We start from the raw sequence: 21,432 nt of genomic DNA, 5'->3' as shown, positions 1-21,432 counted from the left end.
CTGTTTGCTCCACCAACTTCTCTTTATTTTCCAGTGCAGTTGTCTTACATTGATCGTTAATTCTTGCATAAAACAAAAAACACTTGATGTAAATCACCTTTAACTTCTCTGAACTATAAATTCAGTTCTGTTTTGGACGACAAAAAAGCATTTAAAACCACTTTCCAGGCCACTACATTCAAAGCTAAAGAAAATTCAAGGACTTTTCAAGGACTTTCACAGAAATTAAGGAGTTTTCAAAGAAAAATGGAATTCAAGGACTTTTCAAGGACTTCCCCTAAAATTCAAGGACTTCCCCTAAAATTCAATTACTTTTCAAGACTGTGCGAACCCGTGTTTATTATAGGTTTATTAACATGTCGTTGCAACACTTCGTGCTTCTTGACGCTTCCACAAGATCTCCTCAGTCACAATGGTTGTTTCTTGCATAGTGTTTATTGTTTCTGTTCCATTTCTGCTTATTCCTTTCACAGTTATCCGAGCTTGTATGGAAGCTGGCGGGAGAAAAAAGCCTTCAACTGACCGCATTAGAGCGCTTCCCTTTTCCTGGTCCTCCGGCCAATGGCAATGAAAGTAACGCCAAGAAATCCCGATTTTGCTCAAATCGAACCTTAACGGGAACAATATATTATTGATCTGTAATTCTGAGAAGTTTTAGTGTAGTATCGAGCTCGGCCAAACGCGATGCAAACGGGTTTTTCAAGGTTCTCTTAGTCTCCTTGCATCTTTTGAATTCGCAACATTCTGTCATAAAATCAAAGTTTGGTACATGCGCAGTAACCGCATACTGTTCCTAGTGAATTTAAATATGCGTACAGTAAATGACAATGGTTATGGCGAGTTAGTTTCATTTGTTTGTAATCAAGGGCGGATTAAGGGGTGGGCCGAAGGAGGCCCGGCCACCCCTTTGTTTTGAAATTTTGTAGTATTTTCATAGAATTCTCAGAAAAATAAAAAGAATTTATATAGCTGGCAAGTGGAAAAAGGGCCCGGCCACCCCTTTCTGAATTTCTGGACCCGCCCCTGGTAATCTTGCAACATGAAAATGATGCGCCTTCAGCTTCAGTCACATGTAAATAGGAGAGCCGTGAGACTTATGTGGACAATTGTTTATCTCAATTTGACTCTGCTGTATCTGTTCATAAGTGCATGAGTACCTATGTTCGCTAGATGTGTATGTTACGCCAAATCTACAAGGTTTATACCTAGTCTGGTTGAGACACTCCCATTTGGACGTCTAGTCTTTGAACACGCACATGTAGTAGTGTGATTTGGTAAAATTCTTTCTGTTATTGAAATTAAACTGTTTTAGTGGTGTATTGAGCTGATGTTAGCGTTCAAACTAAGGAGAACATTTGTTTGTATTGCTTGAATCAATTTCTTGACCAGTCAAAAAGTTGTCCAGATAAGTCAAGTTCCACTAAGGAAATACTGTTTTTACCAATCAATTGGGCAGTGGGACTTGTATTGTGTTCGGAGGTTAACCCTGTTCACTCAGAGATTTATAGTAGTTGTATATTTCAACTAATTTTATCCAAGTTTTTAATTGTAGTTCTATTGTAACTAATTCTGTGCAACCCCACAAGCATAAGGTTTTTAAGTTTTGTAATAAATGATGTGACGATGATGATGAGAAAATCGACTTTTACTCTAAAAGTCACATAGGTCCAGTTAATATTCGATAAGAAATAGGAAAGATACAGTATATATGAGTTTTAAAATGAATTTTCATTAATCACCTATAAGTAAGTGAATTACTAATTGAACTAATTATTATGCCATAACCTCGATGGAAAATATTGTTAACAATTCTTGTAGCCAATCCGATTTCTCCTGATGTAAGACTAAATTTAAAACGAGTATGATAGACATCCTTCAAGTCCAGTCAGGATAAACGGAGCTACAACGAGCTTTTGTGGGAGAGATTCAGCTTGAGTCTTGTGCTTGTAAAGTTATTTGCCAGAGTGAGAAGTCAATAAATTAGAACGAAAGTAAAATCAAGTTGTCACATTATCTGTCCCCCAGAGTTCTTTAACACATACTCAGTCAAAAACTCATTAATGATTCATAAAGAAAAAACAAAGAAAATTAATGTTTAATGATGTCTTTTTAATTGATAAAGACACGGCTAAACTTTACGTTCAAATTTTTTAGACCAAAATAACCCCAAATCTAGATATTAGTGCAAGAATGAGTTGATGTATATCAGAGATTTTGAAGCCGTTCAAAAAACTCGCAGTCTTGTATAGCCTGTGTACAGCCGCCCCTTACCTCAAAAAAATAAGGGGCGGCTGTACACAGGCTAAGTCTTGTATTATCAGGTGTGAAAATTTTAGGCCTCGCCTCGAGTTTTTAAACCTGATAATATGCTCCTGCTCGTTTTATAAACAGTACAATCAACTGGGTCGGTTGATGAATTATGTAACAGTTAAGGGGCAGAATTATCTGTTCAGCTAATTAGTATGGATTGACTTTTACCGAATGCAGATCGGTAAAATATTATATGACTGAATCCGTGAGCGGGCAAGCCTGGAATTCTGTTTTCTGATTGGCCTCGCCCGAGCTGGCAAGATGGTCCCTTTGATGTCTGTAGTAAAGAGGTAACACTGTAAATGAAACGAAATCGATCATCACCATACAGAGCACTTCTTCAAGGGGTTCATGCTGCTTCCAATAGGGCAATTGAAGGCCTTCGCAAACTTATTAAAGTTGGATAGCGAGCCAATGACTCTGGAAAGAACAAAAGAACAATGGTATTAATAATTGATGTTTGATGGTTTTTCTTTGTTATTGTAAACGACTCGAAGTTTTGTGAATATATATATACAGACTAGTGCAGGAATATGAAAAGCCAATAGAAATCAATGCTAAGAGTACATTTTTTTGGAAGGGTGGTTGCAGTATTCGGTGTAGGACCGTTTTACTTTTCTTGTCGGCCTTCACATAAACCAACAAAGCGCATTATAAGGGTAGTCTGCGCAATACCCTTTTTTGCCTAAACTGTTACGGATCATGTTTTATTATATAGACTTGAGTGTTTAACTGGAAAATATACCACTCGTAAAATTCATAAAAACTACATCCGGGACCCGAGTGGTTTATTTTCCATAATCTCACACGTGAGTTTATCGATGACGTAATTTCGGTAATTTCCCTCTATTATTTTATCGATGTCTTTTTGTCTATATAATAAAAAGAAAATTACACAACGGCTTGAAGACATGAATTTTATTTTCTCGTGGCAAAAATAATAAATTACCCTCTCGCTGCGCTCGTTCGTAAAATATTGTTTTGCCACTCGAAAATAAAATTCATATCTTCGCGCCGCCGTGTAATATCCTCTATAAATCCGATGTATTCATACTGCTGATGATATTATTTCACTTAATGTCTTTGCGCTTCTGGCCCTCGAGTGAAGTGCACGCATATATTGCGGTAAGTAATGTACTTACAGTTGAAATATACAGTTAGAATACCAAATCAAATCTCGATTTGCCGGAAGAGGATGCACACAGAATAAATGGGTAATTATGATTAAATTACTGATGGTAGTTCCTGCAATATATCATAACCCCCTTGTTTCTTTTAAATTTGTTTTTGTTCGGTCCTCCCTTGTTGTCCCGAATATTTGTGACCCCCCCCCCCTCTCTCCCCTTAAGAGAGGGCTGCTATTGGGTTTACACAATAGAGTAGGGGCATCTAGTGTATACCTCGTCGGGAAAATTTAAATTTTCTGTACAGCCCATATTTGAGGGGGGTGCTTATTCGAGAGAGGGCTCTTTCGAGCAAATACAGTTTCCATTACATTGGAGGGCTTCTTTACATTTGTGGTCTCTCTGTAAACCACTGATGTGACGAAAGTTTCCTAATAAAAGATTATTACTTTTTAGCGGAGCTCTGGCGCGCGAAGCGCGCCTGCGCAGCACAATGGGTAAGAAAATGTGGTAATCTACCCATCCGAGAAAATTTGGTAATCACGTGACCGTACGCCCGACCGTCCGTCCGCACCACAGGCATACTAATGTGAAATAACTCAATAAACAGGTATGGTAACCCAAATGCAACTCGAGGTTATTTTGGCGGGAAATCGCATAGCCACCCGCATCTGTAAAGCAGAGGCAACTAAAGAGTCAATAAAGACGAAACCAAAAAGCGGAAATTGTTTCTGTATCCGTGTTTTCTAAAGTATTTAGCTTAGATTAATTGTCATGTCCACAAGTTTGGAAAATAGGGCAAGAGAAAGACAGAGAAAAAGAGAAAAAGAGGCAGGCCAGCGAAACTCAACTAGAAAAAGGGCACCAGAGATCTAGAGCGAGAGATGAAAAACAAAGGAGACATTTTTTGTTGGAAGAAGAATATTAAAATTTTGTAGCGGCGGTGACAAAATGAGAAATGCTAGCGGCCACCAATGCAAGGGGAAAATGAGCGGCAGCGAAAAAAAAAAGTGAACGAGAGCACGTACGACATTTCCTCCATAAAAAATTTCCTGGAAGTTTCACGTTGTGGTCGTGCAAAACAACGGCAAATAAATGTACAAAAAAAGGGGTGCTGCACGTGCAAAGTTGCTCTTTTGCTAATTAGACCTATTGTTGTTTTTTCTCCGTTCTCCGGCGTTTCCTTCGCCGCTTAGCATTACACGATTCTATATTTTGTTTGAACAAACTGAAAATATTATCGAGAGCTTCGCTTTTAGCCCTGGCTAAATCTATCTATTATTTATTAAACCTTCCTTTCACACCATATATTTTTTAGCCTGTCCTCCTCAACCACGTTCCAAGGGTTCTCTCCTACCCGCCCTACGGAAACTCTCTCGCTTGGTATTTCTCTCCTTACATATTCCACCTTCCCTTTTGCCTTACTTCATAAAAAAATGAGTAGCCAGTAATTTGCAAAATTACATAGCCTACAGTCATTACCAGGGAAAAGCAGCCAAAATTCTGACGTCAACATTTACATGTGACGTCATTCGTCAGTGGTCATGCCTCCCGCCTGCTCTTGCGAGGGAATTTTGAATATTTTATGCTGCTCAGTTGATTCTCCGAGAAAAGAAAAGTCGCCATTTACAACTTCTCCAGAAATACTTTTACTTTACAGAGCGTTTTAATTTTGACAAGCTCAAAAATTAAGTCAGTGATGATTGTATCTTCTGGAAAGCTAAAGCTTTACCCAACGGTGCAACGACAGACGCTACAAAATCAGTGTTTTGGTCTGGCCACAACAGATGAAACTATAGCTCATAAACAAGGGGGAAAGGTAAGCTTAAAGAAGTCAAAGAACCACGTAATTTACTCTGTTCGTCTGGTTATAATTAGCCGGGTGAGAATAGGCTTTGCTCGTGTTTTAGCTTGTTTTCTAGTCCCCGTTCCGTGATTGGAGAAAATATCAGATATTTAGTTAATACTTAAGCTTTATGTAAAAGATCATTTCTTATCTCGAACGAGGTCCATTATGGAGAGAGTTTTTATTCTAGGGATTGGCCATGAGAAATACTACGACTTTTAGGTTTACAAAAATGTTTTGCTGCAGAAATCAGACTTCATTAGTATAGAACTGAAAATCTCAACACTTAACTTCACATACCGGCACGGAACAGCCTTTCTCTCATGTAATAATGTTGCAAGTGCTATAGCGACGAGAAAATTAAACAGCTCTTTCAACAATCCGATTTTTAGCCCCCTGGGTATAAATTCCCTCTTATTAAAAATGTACTGATATGAATTCGATTAATTATGAAGTATAGTATTGAAGCTTAATTAAAAATCAGTAAATTAGCCTGGAACCAGGCTCGGTAGTTTCTCGGCAGTGGGGCAAAAGGGGGAACGGACCTCCCCAGACTATCGCGCACACCAATATTTTTCTCTTTTTTCTCCCAATGCGGAGCCCGGTCCCAGGCTATCAGTAAATTGAAAACGTATTTTGATCAGCACTGTTATGGCTTGTTTCGAAGCACTTTTTTCTATTCCGGTTATACGCCCTTCCTTTTATTAGCCCTCTTAAAACCCCTTACGACGATGTATAAGCCCAGGGTTTGAACAAACAGGCCGTGGTAGCGTTTTTTCAAGGAAGTGAAGAGGGCGGTGAGACGGGTTGGGAAAAAAAAAACAAAAAGAAAAAATCTACATGAAAAATTATACGAGAAAAAAATGCACACAGTTGAGACAGGCAGAAAAAAAAATAAACATGCACACATAGCGAGCCAAAAAAATTTCCACGCTGAAGCAGAACTCCCCACCCCCTTTACTTTCCTTATGGTCCTTCCCTAGCAACCACGACGGGCAACGGCGACGGTGGAAAAAACGCCGGAGTACTAAAACATACCGTTGCAAATCCGATAAAGAAAAGTTGATCCACGCTCATTGAAAGATCGGGTAAAGGATTCTCCCTTCCATTGGCCTTCACCCAGGACTGGTATGCCTGAAGTACAAGGAAATTTGACAGAGAAATCAAGATTAATATCAATAATTAGGAGCCAAGAGCTATAATGGGTCACATTATGGCTCTTGTTAGGAGCTGATTACCCGGAGCCTTCATCTCTCATACAAGCTCTTCGAGTGATTTACCCCAATCGGGTAATCGGCTCTTGCAACAATACCGTTGCATAGTGTAGATCTGCGACTGAATCAATTCTTTCTGGCCAAATGTAACAACAAACAAACAATAAGGTAAAAAAATAGCACGCTAAAATAACCTGTAAGAATATCTCAGTCTCTGTTGTTGCTTGCTCGTTATTCTAAAAACACAAATTTCCATACATTTTTCCACAGTACCATGGTAACTGATAGAATGCATTGCAAGTGTAAAACAATGCAATACTGAAATAGCAGAGAATCGTAACACAGTCACATGATTCTATACTGAGAATGAACTTTAAAAAAAACGGTAAAGCAACAAATTCTAAAGTTGAAAAACACTTCTATCTTTGTTCATATGCCAACTTACTTCGTATGCTAGTTTCATCCCTCCGTTGTCAGCGATGTTTTCACCCAACGTCTGTTGACCGTCTATCTGCGTAAAGAATAATCAATAATGTAATAAGTACAATGTTAAATTATTATAAAAATATTCATAATTTTAACTGTTTGGAACCCTATAATAGTAAGACAGTACGTTTCATACAAGCTGTTGCAATTCGGCTCCTCTTCAACCCCGTACCTGCGACGTACCGTATTTTTTCCACTTCGTCCCCGGGATGCCTTTTTAACCAGGCTACAGACTTTTGGGCTGTAATAACATCGTATTTTTGAAAAGAGCTAACACTTCTAGTACTAGCTAGTATCTTAGCCAAAAGTTCTTTTATTTGGCTTTATTACAATGGTTTATTTGGGATTTAATTTTACGATTTTTACGACACAGGAGACTTCAATTAGAAAATCCTTGCCCCTAAAGTTATTGCGCTATATACTTACGTATTCTCCAAACACCTTGTAGTTGCTGTATTGATCAACAAGACATTGGCTCCTATCTTTGAAGTTAAACTCCGATTCGTAAGACCACCAATCCTTAAAATTTCCATTTTTATCAAAAAGACGACCTACAAAGGGCAGAGATAAGAATATACGAAACAGCTTGGTATACATAAAAAAAAACTGGTGTAGAAATTGTCGCAGGCTCATTGGTCGGGACTATTGTCTATAAGAGTAGTCATGGACGATGTGAAAGATGCAATGACGGCGCCAGCATTGTTCCCTATGTCATGCGCACGAAATCTTACCAAGAAACTTAGAATTAAGCTGTGAAAATCGATGCTACTCAGTAATAAAAACGAACACATCACAATTTTTCCACGTCGTCTGAACTTACAGAAAATAGAAAGACATTACTATGTTTAAATCTTGACTATATTTAATATAAAACAGTGTGGTGTGTTCTTGACTTTTTTAAAGCCTATTTTCTCCTTTTTCCACAGAAATTGACCTTGTTCCAGGATCTTCCTAACACTTCGTAACGTGTAAGTCTCATGTTCATTAAGTTTGATGTATTCAGTTTCGTGTCGTAAGAAAACTTTTATGCCTGCAGAATCTTTAACTGAAAAAATACCTCTATTGTCGAATCCGTGGGTAATTTCATGTCCAATGACCATTGCCAGTGAACCATAGTTGAGATACCTGGCGAAAGAAAGTAGTATGTAATTTGTTTCATAACATTATGATGCACTTAAAACCTCAGATGTAAAGAATAACCCCAATATAACGGAGACCCTCCGTGCCGTTATCCTCTAATTAGGAAGGGCAGGTCAGGGTTTCAGTCAGAAAGTTGTGTGTGTCAACGACCATTTGAGCTAGGTTTGCTGCTTCGTGGCTACCCTTTTTTGTGCAATTTTTATCAAATAATAATAAAAAAAATCTCTCTGGCCAGACATTTATCTCGCCTCGAGCTCTGTGGTTTACAAACAGTTTTACAGCCACAAAATGTCACGTAGTCGACTTCGTATCACTTACTTTGGGGCATTTTTCTTGTAAAAAGGTGATTGCAAGATTCCCGCCAAAAATACTATGGAAAAGAAAAAGACAAATGAGTACAAAATTAAACAGGGTTGCGGATTGGTGCGACTAAGCTGTTATTCAGATCATAACAAGACTTGTGGTCGTGCGTAAATGTCAGTCAACTATGTTGTATTTCAATTTGGAAGAAGGAGAAATTAAACACGAGAAAGCTAAAAAATATCCCGAAGTCCAAGTGAGCTTTGAACTCACGACCCGCTCCGAGTTCTAGACCGAATCTCTAGAGCAATGTTAAATCTTTCTGATATTGTGCATTCCGGATGGCCTCTATACGTTTGTCTTCTACTGTTTTGTTTGTTTGTTTATTTTTGGTTTTCGTTTTCATTATAACAAAGTAGAAGCTAAAGCAAAATTTTGACGGATTTTTATTCTAACCAACCTCAACTACAACATGCCTGCCACGAAATGGGAACTCCCACATACCTATTCGATTTTGCTGTGGATTGTAATATCCATTGATTTGTGCAGGGCCCATTCCCCACCTAGAAGAGCAGATATATGTATATAACTTATTTTAAAATTCAGAATCGAAATGTTGGTAATTGATAGTTTAGAAAACAAAATTCTAACCAGACTTTGAAATTTTATGACTTATAATTTTGTACGAGTTGTTACTCGTAGTGTGGCTTATACTTAAGTAGAGAAGCGGCTTCTAAAGGGAAAGCAGTTACTTTTGTTGTTGTAAATTAAGTGCCTGAATCAGAATGTTGGGGAATATGATTACTGACTAATATGAAACAACATGTTAAAGGTAGCTGAACGACTTATAGTTGCTGTTTCTCCTGAAGGTCCTATTTTACGGATATACTGGTGAACTCTGGAATATCAAATGAAGCACATCCTCAATCAAACTTCAGCCTTCTTTGGCTGAAATGGACTGACAAGCGGCATTATATTACTTACAAATCCTTGTTGACTGGGTGACGAAGCATTCCAAAGTTTTTTTGGACCAACATCTTGTTCATTGCCACTGTGTTTTCAAAATAATTGTCATCGATTGTCAGCCGGTGATTTTGGAAAACACAACAAAACAAAATAAATGTCTAAATCTAGACGAGATAATAAGCAATGACATGATTTGATTTCGTCAGAGACTAGCCACGTGATAGATGGACTAATTTCTGTTGCTCTTGTAGACAAAAAAAAAATGAAAATAAGCGGGCGAGGCAAAAGGCGCAAAAACAAGCTGCCCCATGTTGCATTGCTGGTTTCGTCCCCTGCAGGGGCGGATCCAGGATTTTTTTTAGGAGGGGGTGCACTCATCTCTTGCTCTACTTCAACACCAATAAACCACATACTTTTTTTTTTTTGGCAGAATACCAGTTGTATTTAGAAAACCGCAGGTCATCTCAGGGGGGGGGGGGGGGGGGCGCACCCCCTGCATCCTCCCCCTAGATCCGCCCCTGCCCTGTTGCCCCTGCCTTCTTAGGGCCTATTGGGGAAAAAGAGATTTGAAAAGACGGCGTTTTCCTTTTACCTAATAAACCCTGATATTTTGGCTAATCAATGCCACTAAACGGCACGACTTCTCAGTGCAGACACAACTGCCTAGTTATTGTTTGTAAACAGGCAACAGGCAGAACAAAAGGTCATTTTAATTAAGGGAAAATGTTTCGCCTAAATTACGATAAATCTACATTACCATGGAGTAATGTTGGTCAAGTTTCCAGTCGTCTTTTATGTATAGTGGGTATCCCACATCCTCTTTTATAGCATTGGCCTGAAATGATGGCATGTTATTATGTTATTACGTGTTAGTGCCATTATTTTAGTAAGACTTTCTGGTCAGGGTCCAGATCTCAAAAATTGGCGACTCTGAACTTAACAATTAATTAATAAGCATTATTATTCATTCAAAATATTTCCCCAATTCTGATTGGCTAAAAGCACACGCATAATTCACCATAACCGGTTACTGATGACCAAATTTGGAAGAAATGCAGCCTTCTACAGGTTAATGCACCTTTAACCGAGAAGACCTGGGGACGAGATTGAGTTGTTTTCGTTGTAAAAACTAAAATGGCAGACACTTCACTCGTTTCAAGAGTAAGAACTACAGCTGGAACTAGGCGAAATAATGGCTAAAAACATAATAAAAACAGCAAGAAGACAATTCGGAGGGCGACATCTGCTATTTGGCGAATATTTGCGGAGCTGGACAAACCTAAACGTTAAGTGTATCTTCGGTGAAGTTAAACTTAACATCGATGCAGGTAAGCTTGTTTTAGCTATGTTTTTAAACTAGGAATTATTTTGAATGAATAATAAAACGGCTTTCGTATCATATGAAGAATTATAGAGATCTCGGAGGGTGTTATTCGTCTCGGCCTACGGCCTCGACGGATAACACCCTTCTCGATCTCCATAATAGACCTTGTCACGGTTTTCGACGCCATCTTGACGAGTAGGCAAACGCGTGAGAAATTACATTGTTTGTATGAGAATCTAATGTCGGATAATTTCCGTAAAACGGCTGTTCTGAAAAAAATATCAATTGTAAACTAAAGCTACAGTGCAAAGGATTGTCCTAAAAAATTTTGGGGATGTACCTGTGCTTAAATTTCTCCCGAGGCTTTAGATTTTCCATATATTTGTCTGTAATTTTCCCGGGACTTTCTTACAGACAAATGTATAGAAAATTTAAAAAAAGTGGTTCTGGGTCTTCAAGTGAATGTAACGCCGTCAATTTTTTTCAGGAGAATCTTTAGAAGTGAAGCTTTAGTTTACAAATCATATTTTTTTCAGATAAGCCGTTCTACGGAAATTATTCGACATTAGATTCTCATACAATCACTGTAATTTCTCACGCGTTTGCCTACTCGTCAAGATGGCGTCGAAAACCGTGACAAGGTCTATTCTTTATAAGATACTCAGCCTCATTCATTAATTGTTAAATAACTGAACTACTCCGAGTTACAGAATTTATTTTCTGGTTTGTACCCTGCCAATAGAGACAGTTACCTGCGTGGTTTCATATGTTCAATATATATGCTAAATATATTCTCTTCAAGGCAAGCTTTATGTTAAAAATAAGATCTTTAGTAACAAGTTAAAAAATGAACGACCAGTTAGAGCAGAAGTATCCAAGGGATTGGGAAGCACACTCATAAAATTTCGAAATTTAAATCCTCAGAAATGAGGTTTCCAGCATTCTGAGGCAACATCACTGAAATTCAGGCAAATTTCTTCTGTGCCATTTTGAACTGCACCTTTTCTTTGGCAGCCTCTTTTGTTTCTGTATCCATCCAATCCGCTGAATCGAGGTTACTGATAAAGGCCTTGCGAATAAGAGTCGTCATTTCCTGTACCTGAAACAAAAAGAAAGATTTTTTAACAACATCAGATGCCAACAGAAGCAAGTGTCAAAGCAACTACACCTGATCAGTGACGGAAATAAAAGAAACAATACAAAAACAACGCTAAGAAAACAATATATAAACTCAAATCAAGTGCATGTTGCCTGTGTCCCCTGGTAAAAGTAGTTGTCAATTCTTCATTATCTGTTTTGTCCAGGACTTTTCATATTATGCACCTTTCGACTTATAATTTAAGACCTCTTTATCATTTTTGTTTTGTTTTAGAGACTAGTACTTCCACCTGACACGTGGGAAAACTAAAAACTCAAAGATGGCAGGTCTAGATGTACCGAAATTCGTCTTTATCTGATTTCAAAGATTTTTGTTTATCGTTGCCGGCGCGTTACCACATAAAACTACATTTTGATAAACTTCAATCGAAGATCAGTTAGTGGTGAAAATTTTATTGGGATTGGACTGGACTAAAATCACTTTAAAGGCGATTGAAAAATATCTGTATGGTCTCCAAAAGACTCTATCGAAACACCTTAAATCGAATCAGAATGGGTTTTTTTCTCCCCTAATCGCCGCACGCATGGACCGAGAACCGCCATAACTGAATTTCCGAGCGTTTCCTCACTTGTCCGTCTCTGTCCAGTCTCACACTCCGTTTCCAAACTTTCCTATGACCAGCCCCAAAATACGGCTGCTTTACACTCAAAACTCGTTAACTCAAAGGAATCACTTTGCCGTTGTTTTAGTTGCTTCGTCAAAATGTGCATCAACATACATCCTCCCCAGAGTCATGTCCATTGGTGTCATCATTTGCTCAATACAAGCAGACCATCTTTGATATTCTCGCGCCCCAGCCACAGTCTTGACAAACTCAAGCTTAGCCTGAACAAATACATCAGGCATTGACGAAACGTACCGAGAAACAACTCTCCACATTATGTAGTCCTTGATAATGTCGTGGGAGCTAATTAAAGCAAATATCACCATGAATGGTTGCCCTTTAGACATGTCGGGAACTGGTTACATAACAAGTTCTTCTTAGAGGGCTCTTGAGTATTATATGTAGGATAATGCCTGAGCTCCGAGGCCCTCTTGAAAATAATGACCGAGCGCGCAGTGCGAGGTCATTATCCGTTTTAATGCACCTTTCTATTGTTTTAGAACCAGCAGGTCATTATTGTTGCCACTGAAATGGAGCAGTAGGTTGTTATTCGTAATAATATCATAGGTGACGAATTACTCCCTAATTTTGGCGCGAAATTTCAGCGCGTTAATTTGTAATTTAACATGTGAAATTACAAAATTGCCATGGCAACCTTCCTTACGTCTCAGTGTCAAGATGGCGTCGAAGTTTTAAAATGCCGGGCATGAAGATGTCAGAGCACAAAAAGATGCTTTAGAAAACCTGAACACTCGAAAGAGCACATCAAGAAGGATTCTAACAGGTACAGTTTGTCAAACATTTTTGAAAATTCTGAACTTAGCCAAATTTAAGGCCTAAACATTAAGTGAGAGAGTGGAGTTCTCGATCGATACGATCCAGGATGAACATGTCAAAAATTCACGATTGCTAACTTAGTTCGTCAGCCATGATATTAATAGGTAATCAAATGGTATATTGGTGAAATTAGGGAATAATTTCACTTGTCACCGTTTGAGTACACATACTAATGACCTCTTGTTCCACGTCAGTGACCTGCTCTTCCATTTATTGAAAATTATAACCTGTTCACTACAATCGAAAGTGCATTAAAATAAGGAACATTAACCTGATTAACCTACTGTTTTTGACAGAACGTACGAGTTCCCGCAATATAATCTTAAGATTCTTTATGCAACCCAGCCCTTTATGTGTATAAACGTATGGTATTTTTCAGTTATTTAGGCAGGCAAACATTGACTTAGGGCTGTCTATTATGATGTCATATCTTTATGTTTTCGTTGTTAGCACTTATTATGCATTGATCTTTTTACTGACGCCTTTTTTAGTTTAAGGTGCAATCCGACGACACCCTCTCTTTTTCGGGGCGGCCCCGCACCTATTTGAAAGATTGTTTTTCATTAGCTGGGAAAACAATAGGGATTGTCACATAACAATGCCCCTGTCCCTGAAAACAATGGAAGTGCAGATTAAAGGGGACCAGTCAAACAAGACTGAGGCTTAGAACGGTACAGGTCTACTGCTTTTTCGTGTCTAAAACAGCGCATTCATTGGTTAGAGACGTTAGAAAATTTGTCAAAATATATCGGAAAACCGGCGAGAAGGGCGCGGATATTCATTTTATAGAAACTGAATTCCAGAAAAATGAGAACATTTTTTCATGTAAAGGTACACCGCTAACGGGAAAATTTGACTCCGTAGACACAACTCAGTGCTATTCATAAAACGCTACTCGTATTTATCAATCCGTTAATTAAATAAATTAGTGATAAAGAAGTAGAACCAGCATTTATACTTACGTAGTCTGATAAGTCGAAGCAATGTCTGAGAAGATAGATGCTGAAACATAAAAAACGCTTTCCCAAGAGTTGAAAGTAATTCCCTGGTTCGAAAACGCAGTGTTTAAGAAGTCCAGGATAAAATCTAACTGTGGATGGAAAAATAGTACTAGTTGAAAATTTAGTACTAAAGTAATGTGTTAAAAATCTGGGTTAATGAGAAAAAGAAAGGCAAAACCTTTGGGTTGAAGTTGTTCAACAGTATCCCCCCATAAATTAGGCCCTGTTCACACGAATCCGGAAATTTTTGAAACCGCATATTGTTTTACGTAAATCGGCCTTCCATTCACAGGGAAACCATGCAGTGAATCCACTTACCGCCCTGGACTCATCGGATCTCTCTTGCCGAAACCCTATCTTTCTTAAAGTACTCTCCTAGACTTTTTTTTTTTTTTTTTTTTTAGATCCGACGGATTTGCGAACTTTCGTGTAGACGATTGAAAACGTATATTTACACTTCGATGACTATTAAGGCCCTGTCCACCGAATACGGGTAGACTTATGATCGCATAATATTATTTTCGTCCACACGAATTCGGTGTGGTTGTTTCGATTCAGATTCAACCATTCACAAGAATAAGCTACTGCGGTTTAAATTTCCTATTAAACTTCTAGTTTTCTTTTCCTTCTTCTTCGATAGCCAGCTAGGCTTGCTTGTATGTTGCTCCACTTGGCACTTGTAAGCCCTGGACCAACCCTAGCCTGCGTAACATGGCTGTTTTGTCGGGCGCGCTCCTAAAGGCCGCGAGTCAGTGGGGGGGTGGGGTTCTCAATGCTCCCGGTCAAATCTCCTCGCGTTTTCACTGTCCTCGCCCGCCTTAGCTTGTTTACGCGCCCCACCTAAACTGCCATGCTACGCAGGCTAAACGATCCCGAAGCCGTTTTGCACGCCCTCGTTTTGAACCAAACGTTCCCACAATCTGCATAGGATTTAGCTTACTTCTAAAATAGCTTATTGTTGTAGGCAACTGATCGAAATATTGATTTCATGGCAAGCAACATGACAGGAAATAAGTGCCAGCAAAGTTGAAAACAGAATGCTTGTTATCCGCCAACTAACTTGCAAGTTCTATGACCAACGTTTTGTCATAGCTTTTTTGTTTCTATTAAGGCGATGACAACGAAACTTTTTAAAAAAGCTGCAGATATCAGTTATCAACAATATGAAATATTACTTATATTTAACTGGTAAAAAATATATTTAAATATATATCTTTTTATCTTGTAAAACATTTTGCTGACGTTTTTTTTCTAAAATTTCTGGTATCGGCTTTTATTGATGTAATAATTATGCCAAACAAGTTTCCCGCGAAATTCTTGGAACAGAAGTCCTTAACTCTAAATTCCTTAAAAATTTAATTGAACTTGCCACCAATTAGAATTTCGGGATAAGTAATCCTTCAGTTAAAAAAAATACTTTAAAAAGTATCCCGGTTCTCCTGGGAGTCTCCATATTAATTTACGTACGTCGAAAGTTGAGTCCCAGCAAAATTCACGTATGGTCTTGTCCACTGATGAGCCCAAGGATCGTCTTGAGTGATAGTACTGCTCAAGGGATTCTACCAAGTCATATGAGAATGCTTTGCCAGTGGCCAACTGGAAAATATATAGTATAACACATGGGACATTCGCGGATATAAGCAGGTGGATTCTTAACAGTCTGTCTTAAATCAGTCGATTCTGGAGTGTAAAATGTTTTATTTCGAAACAGGAACGAAGAGTTCGCCGCATACCATGAAGGGAGCATGCACCTCACATTGTCCCCAAGCTAACTTTAAATTTTTATATTTATATGATTGAGGCGTTCATCAAGTTTCTAAGTGCAAAACATTACATTTGTATGCGTTGTTTTTTGTCCTGTCAGCAACTGCGCGAAAATAGTGGGTGGCTTCCCCTAAAAAGTTCTGCATCTCGTATACGGGCTTTATTGGTATAGACACTGCCACTGTAGACGGATTTTCGGTAACTGGTCCACGCGAAAAGACCGTGAAGGAGTCCATTGCACCAAATTTACTCTGGCATCTCACCAATGAGTGGTTGCGACAGTTAGATTTTTGTTAGGGGAACAATCGTTTTTAGTCTTTCCTCCTTCAATTTATTACGATATCTGAAACATAACTTACATTGGCAATGTCTCTTTCGAAGTTATATATACGCATCATCTTCTGCTTTGCATCTGATCCTCCTCCAAGTAGACGTGCAATAGTTTTCATGTACTTTTTGTACGCGCGTTGAATCTTAATGTAAAGGAAAAAAAGGGAATAAGTGATGGAGTTGGTAAAATTCAATTATCATTATGTGTTCAATCTTTGACAAATTAATGGGTAGAATTGAAGTCACACGTGAGCCTGTGTCCCGGGGGGGCTCAAAAAAGATTTTTTTTACCCTTTTGTGTATCATTTTCATTTTTCACGAAAAAGGTACCCCTTTCGTATTCCTTCTATTGACAAATGGTACCCCTTTCACAACCTAGTTTAGAACTTTGAGTCCCTTTTAGACTTAATAATAAGTCTCTAATAAGTCGCCCAGCAACCGAGCGAGTCTCGAGGTCGATTTGTCAAGTTCGCTCGAATGGATTTGAATCATATTATAAATTCACGCGGGAAAAAAATGATTAAAATATTCTGTGTCGGGAGCCGCGTGAAATATCACTTACTGTCCTATTGGTCATTTGTCATGACGTCACCGGTAGAATTTTTGACCGGTGAATTTCGCGCCAAACAGGTCAACCAACCAGGAAAAAAAAGGACTTTTAGATTGTCTAAGTCCCTTTTAACTGCTGAAATGCAGTGTATTTTAAATACGAATCAATCACAAAACCAGAACGTGTTTTCGACTTTTTAAAGCCATAAAATTCATCTGATGGCCATTTTGGGCCTTTTTACAGACCACGATGACAGACTTCCCTACCCTCCCTACCCTTTTACATACTTTAACTAGCGAAATTCCTACCCTTTCATATACCTGAAGCCTGAAAAAGGAATTCCTTTCGGGCGGAGCCTCCCCGTACAGGCCTTTATAGGGAGTACCTTCCCCCCACCCCCGACCTCTGTAAACCCCAACACAACTGAATCAGCTGAGTTGATTAATTATCAAACAGTATAGTTAACTTTTTTGTAATCTTCTTCTCAGCTAATTAATGAATATTAAAATATTCACCAATTAACTTTAAATATAGAGATCTCATTATTTCATTTCACATGTGCGATACATGCATATGCCCTGACTAGTGCTTCTTAGGCTTCAGAATGCAGCGTAACTGCAAGAACAGCCTCATTAAGTTTCTTTTTTTATAGCTGTTGTTTGCTTAAGAAGTGGGATAAAATGATCGCAAAAAAACCGGCGTCTACTTCTAGGAAGTACTAGTTTAGTACAAGAGAGGCATCAGTGGTGAGTCTGCGCGCTATAGACTGTCTGATATTATCCGCAGGGGAACCCATATGTTAATTTGCGCAAAATGGGTGATATATATTATAAATATTACTAATCTTCAAATTAGAAGCTTTATCTACTGCATTTATAACGAGATTGATAAAATATAATCTGAATTGTGCTATACTTTAAGTCTTTGATGAAGGTAGTAATTAATTTTCTTCCTTCTTACTATGGAATCGCACGATGTACACGGTAGTAATTTTGCAAAGCATGATTCATACCCATTTTTTTCTGAAATAAATGTTTCTTAAACCAACCTTTAATATCTCAGGATCCTCCGTGTATTTGTCATAGTAGCTCGCACTCATACCAAGCACTGAGGGACTAATCTAGTAAATAGATTTGATAGAACCATCTGAAGGATAGCTGATATTATAAATTCGCATATGAAAACTCAATAATATCTGACCTGTATTGTAGCAACCTCCTTTACAAAGCATGAACTGTGCGGAGGTATTTAAAAAGAGGTCTAAGCTAAAGGTGTGGTTCGATTCTCGTTTCTGCCCTTTAAATGTGAGTTTAGTCTCCCTCGCAGCCGTTTTTGTCTCATCACACGAAACAAAAACGGCTTCGAGGGAGACTAAATGTGAGTTCAACTTGCTGATTGCAGAAGTTTTTTTTCAGATACTTACAGGTTTCCGTTCTCCACAATCCCTTGCGATCAAGGAACTAAGGCCACATGTTCGTCATTTAAAAGACTGTTGTTTTATGTGATTCGCTTGTTAAGTCAACTACCTGCCTACTTCCTTGCGGAGCACTGCAGGACAGTGGAAATTTCAGATTGCGGAAGTGATCATTTTTCAAAGCCTTTTCGGTTTTGATTCTTGCTTTTTTTGTAGTTTTCTTTTATTTTAGTTGTTGGTATTCAATTTTAATCAACATCTAAGCGGTGCTCTGAATTTATTATACAGTGAGGTTTTCGGTTTTAAGCAAACAGAACTTGGATCCCTGAAAGGATGGATTGCTTTGGGATTCTTTCGCTTTTTTGCGGTTTCTAACATGCCACAACTCGTTAAATGTTTTGCATACCATAAGAATGTTACGAGTGGAATCCATGAAATCCGTCCTAACCGATACAGACAGCAAAGTCTGTACATTCAGGTCTCTTTGGATGTGTCCCATTTTTTCTTGCACTGTCCAGGAGTTTAGTCCATGTCCCGTTACACTCCATCCACCGTACTTCTCTATCAAGCTTACTAAGGGTGCTATTCCTCGGTTGTTGATAGCAGCTGTATTTACGCAAGAGTTGTAAATTTGGATGGTTTTCCTTATGGATGAGCTCTGTAAACAATACAGTTGGTTAGACTAGTATTTTTTTTTGTTATCTGGGAGTGACAATAATCAAGAAGCATAAAAGATTTATGCCTCCATGAAATAGGCTCCCCTATCCCACCTTCCAACTCTTAGCCGAAACTTTGAGTAAGTGCCTTGGGGAAATACATTATTATATTAGTTCATACGTGAGTTATAGTAATAGTTGTCATAGTAACGGTGGATACATACCAAAAGCCTAGAAACTTGCCTCAACCTGGGCCGGAGAGCCTGGCAACTTGTTTGCCCCGTTAACCGCGTTAAGAGAGCTTGTTCGCATACCAAAGTGCGTCTAAGAAAAGCACTTTGGTTTATTTTCTATTCATTTTGAATTAAGATATCGGATTCTGAAATGCTAGAAATGGGACCAGAGATATTTCGAAGACCAAGCCTCTTTTACTCTGACGACCGCAGATGTAAGTTCTGGTGTGACTATTTAGAGGTGTATTCAAATTAAAACTCTTAACTTTGCCATTTTAAATAATACCAGTAGCTTGTTCTTTGACATTGCAGAAAATAAGCCTCACTTCAGTTTTCTTTAACTTTGTCTAGTTTTAGCAGGGAATTCATGGACCTGGTATGAAGTTTATATCCCCACCAGTCCTGACATGGTTTCGTGGATTAAAAAGGTAAATAGTCAGCAAACTAAAAAAAACTTTCAGTATTTCAAACCTGAGGGTAAACAGAAGTACCATTCTGTAACGTTTGCCTTATAACTCTCATATTGTCATCGTTGAGGATAGACAAGACCGTTTCCTTGCTTTGATTTTCTCTGAGCTCATGACTTTTGAAAAATCCTCCGCAAGTGTAAGAGTAAAAATCATCACAAGGATTCACTGCTTTGTTTAGCTGTCTGGAGATATCTGAAATCATGACAAAATCGATATGTAGAAATGTATTAGACATGATCCAGAAATGCATTAAGCATGATCATGCTATGAGTCTTGATTTGGTCTTATGTAGATAGTATTTGTTGTCATAGTATACCCTCATACACTGCAAACTCATAAGATCTGTTTGGGTCTTGAAGTACCAAATAGCCCTGCAAACACAGTATCTATCAATGAAAGAACTGTTTCATTCCACTTGGGCTCATGCAGCTCGCAACGGTGCAGATTAGCCCTTCCTTTAGTAACAGAGCCAAAGAGAGGGTACCCTGAGAGCAGAGGCTCTCTTACAGGGAGATCGAAGTGCAAAAAATTAAAATGCTTCAAACACCAACCTTGAGAGATGTCAGTGCACGCTGAAGTGTTACAAATGATCGCTGGTGGTGTTGGTGTCCATGGCTTCGATGTCGTCTGCTGCTCTTGGGAAGTTGGTACTGGTGCAGGTACCGCTGAGTAATGAGACAAGAACTTGGAAATGGGTTGGTCTTTGAAGTGTTTAAATAGGCCACTTGTGAGTTCCAAAAACTCTCACTTTCAAAATGAGGCCAAGAGCACAATCTTTCTTGTGAAAATGACTTTTACTTAGCATGAGAATGAAAAATAATTCCCTTATCAAAGCTAGACTGAGTACGTAACCTTGTTTTGATACAGAGGCCCGGGGCACTCGGAAATAGCCTATTGTTGCACTGTAAATTCAAACATTCCACTCGGGCTCATGCAGTTGTGAACTAGCCCTTACTGTAGTAAGGGAGCCAAAGAATCGAACCCACCATCCGTTGGGCCCGGGTTTGAGTCCCGCTCTGGCCACTTGCTGGATTTCAATCTTCGGCCACTCTTGTAAATAGCCAAATGGTTGCCTCCTGCCAGTTGTTGTTTTTTTTATCCTGTTATGTTTCTATAATTATTTGAATAGAGGGCCTGTAAACTACATGTAGCAGGATAAGCTAGGCGCACTTTCCATTATTAACAAATCTTTATTTTGTTTTTATTTTTATATTTGTTTGGTCTAAAGAAAAGCCCTGCAGCGAAACGTTACTTACTAGAGCCAGCTAACGGAGTACGTTTTCAATCAGGGAAGTTATGGTTGAGCAAAGAGATACTAATCGCATTAAGGTAAACTATAAGACAGATAATTGGTATTAAATTAATCAGATCTTTATTTAATTGAACACGATAAGAATTCACCAGGGCCGGGTTATTCAAAGCTGGGTTAAGATAACCCAGGGTGGACGCGAAATTTGCATTCAGATATGAAAGCTTAAAAGGTAAATTCAATTTAATTCTTTCTGTCAACAACTTGATGATTGGATGGTCTTAAAAAGAACAGAGAAAATTTTCCGAGAAAATGCTTTCGGACCAAAAAAAAAGAGACCTGGCTTAAATTTAACCCTGGGTTAAGCGCTAATCGGCATTCGAACAACTGCGCCCAGGTTGGTACAATAGAAAATATAGCTAAACCTGATAATTTCTAATAAAAATTAATACGTA

At 38.5% G+C, this 21,432-nt stretch overlaps 1 protein-coding gene across 1 annotated transcript; it reads right to left on the bottom strand.

The window, feature by feature from the left end:
- Positions 1-6,216: 6,216 nt before the first annotated feature.
- On the bottom strand, positions 6,217-19,916 carry LOC140940156 (endothelin-converting enzyme 1-like). Its single transcript, XM_073389056.1, has 16 exons — positions 19,730-19,916; positions 18,776-19,027; positions 18,004-18,075; positions 16,435-16,548; positions 15,779-15,907; positions 14,273-14,400; positions 12,548-12,776; positions 11,711-11,809; positions 10,145-10,221; positions 9,405-9,506; positions 8,925-8,983; positions 8,439-8,490; positions 8,038-8,105; positions 7,407-7,531; positions 6,940-7,005; positions 6,217-6,414 (listed from the first exon to the last, which is right to left on the bottom strand). Exons 1-16 carry the CDS (start codon positions 19,778-19,780, stop codon positions 6,247-6,249), a joined length of 1,791 nt encoding a protein of 596 aa, XP_073245157.1. The 5' UTR covers positions 19,781-19,916; the 3' UTR covers positions 6,217-6,246.
- Positions 19,917-21,432: the final 1,516 nt, after the last annotated feature.

The sequence above is a fragment of the Porites lutea genome, chromosome 6 (genome assembly GCF_958299795.1).
Source record: "Porites lutea chromosome 6, jaPorLute2.1, whole genome shotgun sequence".
Lineage (NCBI taxonomy): Eukaryota > Metazoa > Cnidaria > Anthozoa > Scleractinia > Poritidae > Porites > Porites lutea.
Note: the sequence above shows the minus strand (reverse complement) of the source record. Positions and strands in the feature narration are given on the sequence as shown.